The following is a 10,992-nucleotide window of genomic DNA, read 5'->3' as shown; positions in this document are numbered from 1 at the left end:
TGGAATTTTCTGCCTCTCTTTTCCTAAATATTTTAAATATAAGGGTGTGTGTTTATGTGTATGTGCGTGTGTGTGTGAAATTCTAATGTGAAAGGCACAAACTGTGGAACATTTTCATATTCTTTACCATTATATGTATCTTAATGGGGTCCACTCACATTTTTATCAGAAAGTATTCCTTTCAGTGGTATATTATTTTTTGTTCTCTTGGCTTTTATCTCAGATATAAACCATGAACACTAATAATGGCCACTGACATACAAATCTTCATGAAAAGTGGTCGAAAATTCAAAACCCAGTATCAAAAAATACCTTGTGAAAATAAAGTAAAATATTTTATTGCTAAAATAAACAAATTAACATATTACCTCTGAGCATTTCTTTGGCATGGAATTTGTCACATAAAACCTACTAAACTCATTAAAGTTTCTGTGCTGCTCTAAGTGATTTTTGGAATTTTTTATTTTTCTCTTACTAGAGCATGAAATTCATTGCATGGCAGAGGGGTCTGTTCACACATTTCTATTCTGATATGCTCCAGTCAAGTTATGTTTTGCTTTCTTCTTGCTACACTAATAATTCATACTGCAATCATTGCTTGAAAGACATGTAGAATTTGAAATCAATACCACTCTAAAAGAAAAAGTCATCATGGGAATTCCCTGGCAGTCCGGTGGTTAGGACTCGCTGCTTTCACTGCTGTTGGCCTGGGTCCAATCCCTGGTCAGGAAACTAAGATCCCACAAGTCATACTGTGTGGCCAAAAAAAAAAAAAAAAAAGGAAGTCATCAGGGTGAGGAGGTCTTGAGTGGTATAAATGGGGATGTTTTAAGTAATGATTCTTCACTTCTTTCAGCATTCCCATGAATTCCATGAACACCTGTGCTCATGCAAAACCCTATGAACAAACGTTCATAGCAGCTTTATTCATAATAGCCAAAAACTGGAAACAGAGCAACACCCTTCAAAGGGTGAATGGTGAAACAAACTATGCAGTACTACTCAGCAACCAGAAAGGAATGAACTATCGACACTCGCACTACTTGGATGGACTAGAAGTGAACTATACAGTATAAAAAGGCCAGTCCCCAAATGTTACATACTATGTGATTCCATTTACATGATCTTCTTGAAATAACAAAATTACAGGATAGGGACTGGAAGATATCATAGCATTTTTATCCATCAACATGTCAGTAAAAGAACCTTTATTTTTATATATAACCATAACTCTGTGAATAACTTTTGTGTGGTAGGCATCTAATTCCTAGAGATTTTGCTTTCTTAATCCATCAGGGTTCATTACCTCAATTCATACATTTATAGAATTATTTCTTATTTTTCTTGACAGATTTTCCTTTTACATCCTTCTTTCCTTTCTTATCTTTTGGAGAATTCCTCCCCTTCTTTTGCAATTTTAGCAGGTCTTCAAATTTCCCAAATCCTTTGCGTACCATTATTCCACGCCACCATGCCTGAATCTGAAAACAAGAAGAGCATCAGCTCGTACTACAGTGGACTGGGGATGGTTACGGCTCTTTGTTCTGGTATGTAGTTTTCAAGATGCGGAGAATGAATGTCACTAGAACTCTGAACCTTATTTTCTCTCTTTCTCACTTGGCCAGTCATCCAGGCAAAGCATTTTTCAAGTATTTGGTGCTTTATGTGCCAAGCACTGTTCTAGACATTTGGGAAACAGCAGTTAAATACCAATGTCACTGACTCTGTGGAACTCACATCCCAGTGAGGGGAATAGACGATAAACAATAAACACATGACTGTATAATTTGCCAGATGGCGGAGGTGACAGTGCACAGCAAGGGGAATGGGTATGCCTGTACCCTGCCTTCCTCTTGTTCCTGGACTACCTGCGCTCCTACCTACAGGCGGCCTTTACCTGTTCTTGAGATCCTATTCCTTCGCACCTACTCAGGAAACCTCTTCTCTAGTAGACTCTTCGAAACTTCCAGTGGCTCCCTGTTTCTCTCAGAATAAAAACTCAAGTCCTGGCCTCTCACCTTCTGAGATGGCCCACACTCTGTCTGTGGAGTGTGTTTCTCCCAAGGTCACTTTCACCTTTTGAGATGGATGGCATTCTCTCTATGGAATGTGTATCTCTCTAAATAAATCCACGTCTTAAACAAAAACAAACAAGCAAAACCCCCCCACCCCCAAAACTCAGGGCCTTGCAATGGCTTACAAAGCCCTATCCGATCTGCCCCTCCCTCCTGATCTCTTAACTGTCTCCCCCTTGCTCACTTGCTCCAGCAATGCAGACACACGCAGGCACTGCTCCAGCTCAGGGCCTTTGCCTTTACTGCTTCCTCTGCCTGGAACACTCTTCCTAATATTCAGATGGTTCACCCCTCCACTTCTTCAAGAATTTGCTTAATTGTCATTGCTATGGACTGAATTGTGTCCCCTGCCCCCGCAATTCATATGTTGAAAAGCCTTAATGACCGATGTGGTGGTATTTGGAGATTGGGCCTTAGAAGGTAATGAGGTTAGATAAGGTCGTGAGGGTGAGGCTCTCATGATGGAATCAGTGCTCTTATAAGAAGAGACCTCAGAAAGCTTGCTCTCTTTCTGTCATGTGAGGACACGGTGAGAAGGCAGCCGTCTGCAAGGCAGGAAGGGAGCTCTCACCAGAAACTGACCATGCTGGCACCATGGACCATCCCGGACTTCTAGCCTCCAGGACTGTGAGAAAATAAGTTTCTGTTGTTCAAGCCACCCAAGCTATGATATATTGTAATGGTTGCCTGAGCTAAGACAGTCATTTTCCCAATGAGGCCTACCCTGACCATCTCATTAAATTGAAACCCCTATAAATCTAAAAAAAAAAAAAAAAAAAAAAAAAAAAAAGCAAATGAACTTATTTACAAAACAGAAAGAGACTCACAGACTTAGAAAACAAATTTATGGGGCTTCCCTGGTGGCGCAGTGGTTGAGAATCTGCCTGCCAATGCAGGAGACACGCGTTCGAGTCCTGGTCTGGGAAGGTCCCACGTGCCGTGGAGCAACTGGGCCCGTGAGCCACAACGACTGAGCCTGCACGTCTGGAGCCTGTGCTCCGCAACAAGAGAGGCTGCGATAGTGAGAGGCCCATGCACTGCGATGAAGAGTGGCCCCCACTTGCCGCAACTGGAGAAAGCCCTCGCACAGAAACGGGGACCTAACACAGCCATAAATAAATAAATAAATAAAAATAATCCTTTAAAAAAAAAAACAAATTTATGGCTACTGGGGGGAAGGGTGGCAGGGGAGGGATAGACTGGGAGCTTGGGATTGACATGTACACACTACTATATTTAAAATGGATAACCAACAAGGACCTACTGTAGAGCACAGGGAACTCTGCTCAATATTCTGTAATAACCTAAATGGGAAAAGAATTTGAAAAAGAACAGGTACATGTATATGTATAACTGAATCAATTTGCTGTAGACCCGAAACTAACACAACATTGTTAATCAACTATGCTCCAATGTAAAATAAAAATTAAAAAAAAAAAAGCTAACTGAAGTAAGATCAGATGAAAGAACAGAGATTAAATATAGTAAGTGGCTACTTTAGTAGTCCAGTAGCATGGAGCAGCAGTCTGAACTCTGCCAGTTCTTCCTGCCTAAATAAATGTTTGGACCAAAAAAAAAATTTGAAACCCCTATAACACACACTCACACACACACTACTTCTGGCAATCTCAGTTCCCCTTAGCTTGAGCTTTTTTCCAATACCAATTAATCACTTTCTAACATAGTATACAATTTTATGTTTTATATTTCATGTTCTTATTTCTGTCACACTAGGCTTTAAGCAATATGAGGACAGAAATATTTGTCCATTTTGTTCAGTGAATGTATTTCCAGTGCCTGGTACATAGTAGCAGCTCAGTAAATATTTGTTGAACGAATGAATGAATGAGGCGGGTGGAGGTATGCTGTTTTATATAAGGTGGATGAAGGGCAGATATGTGGATATTTGAGCAGAGGCTGAACTAAGTGAGGGCTGGCCTTGTCCACATCTGGGGAAAGCACCTCTGGGCAGCGGCAGGAGCCAGTGTTAAGGCTCTGAAGCAGGAGCACACATGGGCCTTGAAAAAAACACCAAGGACCCCATTTGTGACTGAAGTAAAGTGAAAATGGGAAGGATGAGATGCAGAGTGGAAACAGCAGATCAGTTAAGGTGGTGATTTTTCAGGGGAACAGTATTGCCCAGGAGGGGGATTCTGGAAATTTATGAGGCTTTTTGTGTGTTAAGATTTAACAGACCTCTATTTTGTGACATGCACCCTGGTCCACAAAGACTTTCCAAGAGTGTGCAGGCTTAGATAGGTTGGAAGCAACTCATTTCCAGAGCTTCAACTTCCATCTGTACCCCTCCCTGAAATGTATCTGCCAAGGAACACAACTGCTGATCCTCTAGTTGTAGCTGCCCCTTCACAACTGCCCCTCTGGCAGCCTCTCATCTACCTGAATCTGACCAGGAGGGTTGCCCTGGACTCCAAAAACCTCTGGGACACCAAAAAAAGAGATAATTAAAAATAGTAAGACTTCCCTGGTGGCACAGTGGTTAAGAATCCACCTGCCAATGCAGGGGACACAGGTTCGAGCCCTGGTCTGGGAAGATCCCACATGCGACGAAGCAACTAAGCCTGTGAGCCACAACTACTGAACCTGTGCTCTAAGCCCGCGAGCCACAACAGCTGAGCCCATGTGCTGCAACTACTGAAGCCTGTGCGCCTAGAGCCTGTGCTCCTCAACAAGAGAAGTCACCGCAATGAGAAGCCCACCTACCGTGACGAAGAGTAGCCCCCGCTCGCCGCAACTAGAGAAAAGCCTGCGCGTAGCAACGAAGACCCAACGCAGCCAAAAATAAATAAATGTATTAAAAAAATAATAATATTGATGTTGGCTCTAAAGACTGGGTAACCAATCCTTTTATAAGTCAGGTGGTTTCTGGCTCTTTGCCTTCAAGAAAAATGAAGTTAATTTGTCAGCTTAGAAAAGCTTAGAAAACTGCTATCTATTTTTGGGGATATATCTGGAAGAAGTTCAAAGATATGTGAGGCCCTGTCACTTAAAACAAAACAATATAGGCAAAAAAAAAAAACTTTTTCCATTCTTGTCAACTTAAGAATTTAAACAAGGTTTCTCATCTGTAAAATAAAAAATAGGAATGGAACTGATGCCGAACTTTATCTCATTCTAGCAATAATTAATATTTATGCAAGGATATATAACCTATGTGAAAAAGTCTTTCCAAAACTCCTGTAAGTCAAATAATTAAATATCAAAATTTGTAATAGATTTTATATTGTTTTGGTCAATTTTATACTACTAGTAATTGCACTAAGGCTCAAGGTTAATTCTGAGGGGAAAGTGGAATGGAAATACACGTTCAAGAAGAAAAAGAAATGACATAAAATTTTTGCATGTAAGATAAGAACTTGTTTAAGTATTTTGTAAATTGATGTTTACTGACATATCAAATCATAATGGTACTTAGATTCCATTGGATACATTTAAAATACTGGTCTAACAACTCTATTTTAAGATGTCAGTATGTAAAATTCACTGGAAAGTAAATCCTTTGCAATGATTTAAACTTAGTGGCAAAACAGGTTAAATATCAATTTTAAAATGTGCAAGAGGGTGCATGGCTTTTCAAAATGCTTTTAAGAAGTATCCCCCAAATATTATTTTCATTCTTCCAGTGTAGTCATTCCTGAGTATATACATATTAAAATTAATATTTTAACATAAACTTTTTTCCTCTATGTTGCAGCTCAGGCATTATTTTGATTTATTAAAATTATGTTTGTGGTAGCTTATATTATCTATGAGTTTAATTTCAGAAGCGTAAAGGAGGTATCACACAATATTTACCGGGAAAGGGAGGATGTTAGGTCTGATATGATTGAGGGCCATTGATAAAGGGTCTTACAGACCAAAGACTAACTCTTATTTCAGGTAAAATGGAGAGTTGTCCACTTCAGCAGAGGCACGGCAAGATCTGACCTAGGTTTTAACAGCGTAGGTCTGACTGTTGAGTGGAAGATGTATCACAGGAGAAGCAGGTGAGGAAGTAGGGACACTAGTTGGAGGGCTAATGCAGTCATCTGGGTTTGAGATGATGGGGGTTTGGACCAGTTGAATGAAGAATACTGAATACTGACTGAAGTGGACACGTTCCTGGGCTGTCTGGGATATCCTTATGTTTCCATGGGCTTGGTGGGCAAGGAAGAGAGTGACAAGGCTCTTAGCCCTTTGATGCTAAGTTAGGGGCAGAGCAGAACTCTGGTCTCTAGACCTCTGATCCATAAATGCTTTCATTTCTAATTTTTCAGCCTCCACTTACTGACTTTGTTAACATAAGCTTTTCACTCCAGTGAATAGTCCAACAGTTTTAGATAGTTTGGGAATTTGAAGTTTTGGTTTCTTTTGCCTATTTGTCAGCTTCTCATCTGACACAGAGAAAAGGAACAGAAAAGACAAAAAATGCTAGGATGATGTTAAAAACTCTCTCGCTTAGCCCTGGGGATATAAAAGTAAATAAGAATCTCTATTCTCAAGGTATAGATGTGTAAAGAGCAGCCTCATATATCTATAGTTTAACACTAATCCCACTCCAAGCAACTGTGAATACGTTATACAAAATTTTTGCTGATTTTACCTTTGTTGCCATTGTCTTCATATTTCTTCTTTCTTTAAAGTATGCCCATACAGCCTCAGCACCTTCGGCACACACTAACATTGGGGGTTCTTCCATGGGATTGCCCATCAGTGTCAGAACTTTTAGATTCACTAGACTATCCAAATTCTCTGGAAGATGGGTGATCAAGTTGTCCTCGAGCCGTAATTCTTTCAAAGCTGAAATGATTTTTTTTAAATAATGAATTTGTCTTAAAAACAAGCAAAATTAAAGCATGCATGCTTTAGTCCAATCACTTTGAAATGTTTGTTTCCTCCTATGCCATGTAACAAAAGACGGCACATTTAATGAGGCAAACCAAGTTCTCTTTTTCATAACAACTCAAAGTTGTTGGAGCCAGTGTAAATCAGTGTTAGAGACAGGAAAATAGTAAATACTAAAAAATGTTGAGAACGTTCCATTCCTCCAGGGATCAAAGAGAGGATAAAAATGCATGGTCAGGAGCATGACTAAGGAGTACCTCATACCCACCCCTGCCGCTAATCTTTGAATTATGTCCTATGGGTATGGGTAGGCAACAGCTTCCACTCATATTCCTTCATCCTCCTTTCATTAAAGAATAAGTCATAGCTTGAAAACACATCTATAAACCTGAAGATTCAGCACATTATGGCAAAGAAAAAGTTTTTATTTCGTTCCAGTAGGATCTCTGCAAAAGCCTGTTCAGTGAATAGATGGATTTACAAATAGTGGTTTAGCCTAGTGGAAAATGTTTGCATGTTCAAATATGAATCATGTATGATTTTTCATGTCAATCATGTAGCTCCAAAAGACCCCCTTTGCTAATTTCATTACTCTCGGTCAATCCTTTTCCTTTTATTCAAGTGACTTATTGACCTAAAGCAAATTTAATACAGGACCCCCAGCTCCCAATTCTGGCAGACAGTAGGTATTCAGTAAATTCTTGTTCATGGCATAATGACTATATGGATGAATGCTAACTTTCTTAGCAGTTGCTATTTTCTTTTCAATTCTTAATAAACAATCTAATTGCCTTTGTGAGGCTCTTAGCTGTACTAACCTGGCACCTGGCCTTCCCCACACCACTAGGAAGCTCTGCGAGGAGATGATGGGGTAGGTCTAAGCTCTCATCACTGAGATTGATCTTTAGTAGGGCAAGGAAGCCTTCAATCACAGGAAATGCTGGCCTCAAACTCCACTGGGCTGTGGATCTACAAAGATTCCTCACCTTGTGCTTGGCAAATGGCATCTGGAAGTTGCTTAATCAGATTGCAGCGGCAATCAAGAATTTCCAAGTTGGGCATTGATCCCAAGGATACAGGCAGGTACTCGAGATAATTGTTCTCTACATACAGCTCTTTAAGACTCTGAAATAACATGAGAGTATACCATTATGACCCTTACATTGATAAAAGAATTATGGTAACCAGAATCACCTGTGAGTTCCCATGTTCTTTCTTTTTTTTCTTTTAATATTTATTTACTTAGGCTGTTCTGGGTCTTAGTTGCTGCATGTGGACTCCTAGTTTCAGCATGCATGCAGGATCTAGTTCCCCGACCAGGGATCAAACCTGGACTCCCTGCATTGGGAGTGCAGAGTCTTACCCACTGGACCACCAGGGAATTCCCTCCATGTTCTTTCAATGGGGATATTATGCATTGGGGTAAAGGGAAAAACACGTTTAAAGAATCATCATCAAAAACTACAATTATTTTTGAGTTAAGCCATCAGTTGCAGTTCTCACGTATGCAGGGAAAAGAGAACATGGGAGTCTAGTGTTTATTTGTTTCACGAGAACTTTATGGAAAAACAGTTTGGATCATTTAACTACAAATATCATTTGCTCCCTTTCAACAGCTAATTCTCTGTGGCAGTTGCTACAGAACTGCAATTGTCACAAACATCAATCCAACGTTGCCCAAGTGGATGTAACCAAAATGTACAGAGAATAGGTTAACTATTTTCAGATTCCCTGGGCAAGATTTTAATGTTTGCATTTCACCCTAAGATTTTGGAGTGTGGCGTGACATGTACAAGGAGCAAGTTGACGAAAGGAGTTCTGTGAACACAGGGCAAAGGAATAGAGAATTAGGAATAGGTGAGACGTACCTGTTCTGTACTTGCCATTGCTCAGTTCCAGGACTGGGAGTTATGTAGTTACACCTACTTTATCATTATTAAAGTTACACCTACTTTATCATTATTAAAGTGTGGCACCAGGAACATGAAAACAAAATCTTTAAAGTACGCATACATAAAGACACACTGGTATGGCTACTTTGAATGATGTCATCTTGTTGCTTTGCTAGGATTTAGCATAGTGCTGTGGATCCATCTTCACCATGAGCCTGGTGCAATAGTTAAGTACACCATGATATGCAGGGAGGGAAATCAGACTGTCCCATCCAAAATGCAGACTCCCAGCCATGTCATCTGTATGATACCTTAACTTCAAAATAGTATAATTTTCAGGGAATATTTTTTAAAAGTGGAAATTAATTGCAAAGTGGTATGGCTCAGTTTCTGCAAATAAAACGTGCCAAAGCACACGGTAGAAACAAGTATGGCTTGACATATCCAAGAGCAATTACAATAAAGTGTTCTTGGAGTATGGATCCCCGGGGCTGTTCAGGAAGACAGTGGAAGCCTCAAAGTGTAACAGTGACTGCTTGCTGGGAGCTAGGAATCTTGTATGGATGATTCCACATGCAACCTGTGAGAACAACACCATGTCTTCTCAATATCAGCCAATTTAAGGAATCAGGGCATATAATTTTTTGCCTGCTCGTTTGGGGAGGCTTACCTGTAGTTTCCTAATGCATTCTGGCATATGGGTAAGCTTGGCTCCCTGATCTTGGCCAATGTATAATTTCTCTAAAGACTTTAAAGAAAGGATTTCTTCTGGAAAGGAAGGAAACTGATTTCCAGTTAGTCCAAGAATCTTCAGTTTTGAAAGTAAACCAAAGTCTGACGGTAACTGGAAGAATTCCAAAAAGATAAGTTTCAGGTCAAGATTATTTTTAACAGTAAGAAAATAAATTGGGCTTTTAGTTTTGAGGCAGAATGTTTAAAAAATAAGTAGAGCAATTTAGCATCTCCTACTGATGAAAAGTTAGACCATATGTTTGCATATATAGTATTTATACTCATAGATATATAAAGTCTGGAGTTCTACCTTTCCCCCAGCCTCTCTGCTCTTTACTTTTATGCACTGGATAAAATTAGAGCAATTTTTAACCTACTTTATTGCAAATTTTTAAGCTGTAGTGTATCAAATGCTTGACACTACTGACAGAAAAAGTACTAAGCTTATTAGTGTAATATTGCAACTATAATATTCATAATTAATTCTGTTATTGGAACTGATCTATTTAGTGACATGACCTCTCACCCTCAAAGGCTTTAGCTCAGCAGTTCTGAAACTTTAGTTAAAATCTCAGTTGGAAGGAAACAATGAATTACAATTATATCTTCTGTCCTCCAGTGAATCCCAAGGCTATCTGTCCTGGTATTAGGCAGGCATTTCACAGACTCCCACTCCCAGACTTTCAGAGTTGGAAGGCCTTAAAAAGGTCTCTCTATTCTAACCCTCTAATATGGTGGTGGAATATGTTCCATAGCTAGCCATCCAGCCCATATTTAAACACCACCTCCTGGGATGAAAAGCTCATTGGCTGAAGACCACTACTTATCAAATTTCCTTCTCCTGTCAAGCCAAAATCTGTGTCACTAAGACATCCACCTATTGGCCTCTTTCTGGCCCTCTGGAACCACATGGAAAAATCTCACTCTTAAAATATGTGACACAATCACCCTATTGATTATGTTACAGAAATACCTATTTTCTTGTAGGAAAAAAGGCCCAACTCTGTGTCTTAATAGCTTCTTAACTCATTTTGAAATATAGTTCCCTGGCAAATCCTTCCTCAGGGTCCCTGCTTCAGCCTTTGGGCTTTCCTCCCACCCATTCCCTAATCTGCCACTCTACTTTTCATGACAATGGTTAATAGGGTTTGGCTCAACCCAATTTCTCTCTAGATGGGTGGAATAGGTAAATAATTAGTGAATAGATTATCTCTATAGTGGGCTTTCCTTTGACCTACAGGCCAAAGTCTCATACACTTGGAATCTGCCATAAGCCATTTTTCTCTTTACTGTGTTAGTGTGAGGGTTCATTTTCTTAAAAAGTTATAAACTGCTTACAGCTTTACTTATTTATTAACATTAAAAACAGAAAACTCAGAACAAGTCAACCTCCAGAGAAACTGATGTTTAAGCTTTCCTTCTTGGCTATTTCAAAACTCTTCATTAGGCCC

General features: G+C 39.7%; 1 protein-coding gene across 1 annotated transcript in view; it reads right to left on the bottom strand.

Moving 5' to 3' along the window:
- Window positions 1-317: 317 nt before the first annotated feature.
- The window catches only part of LRRIQ4 (leucine rich repeats and IQ motif containing 4), an 18,067-nt gene continuing 7,392 nt past the window's right edge, over window positions 318-10,992 (bottom strand). Inside the window, exons 3-6 of the mRNA XM_032629844.1 lie at window positions 9,480-9,653; window positions 7,904-8,042; window positions 6,676-6,872; window positions 318-1,481 (exon numbers count right to left, since the gene is read on the bottom strand). Of these exons, the coding sequence (XP_032485735.1) occupies window positions 1,329-1,481; window positions 6,676-6,872; window positions 7,904-8,042; window positions 9,480-9,653 (663 nt within the window). The 3' untranslated portion in view covers window positions 318-1,328. The remainder of the gene's footprint in view (window positions 1,482-6,675; window positions 6,873-7,903; window positions 8,043-9,479; window positions 9,654-10,992) is intronic.

This window comes from Phocoena sinus, chromosome 4, assembly GCF_008692025.1.
Source record: "Phocoena sinus isolate mPhoSin1 chromosome 4, mPhoSin1.pri, whole genome shotgun sequence".
Lineage (NCBI taxonomy): Eukaryota > Metazoa > Chordata > Mammalia > Artiodactyla > Phocoenidae > Phocoena > Phocoena sinus.
The sequence above is the reverse complement of the archived record's forward strand: the minus strand, read 5'-3'. Positions and strand labels throughout refer to the sequence as shown.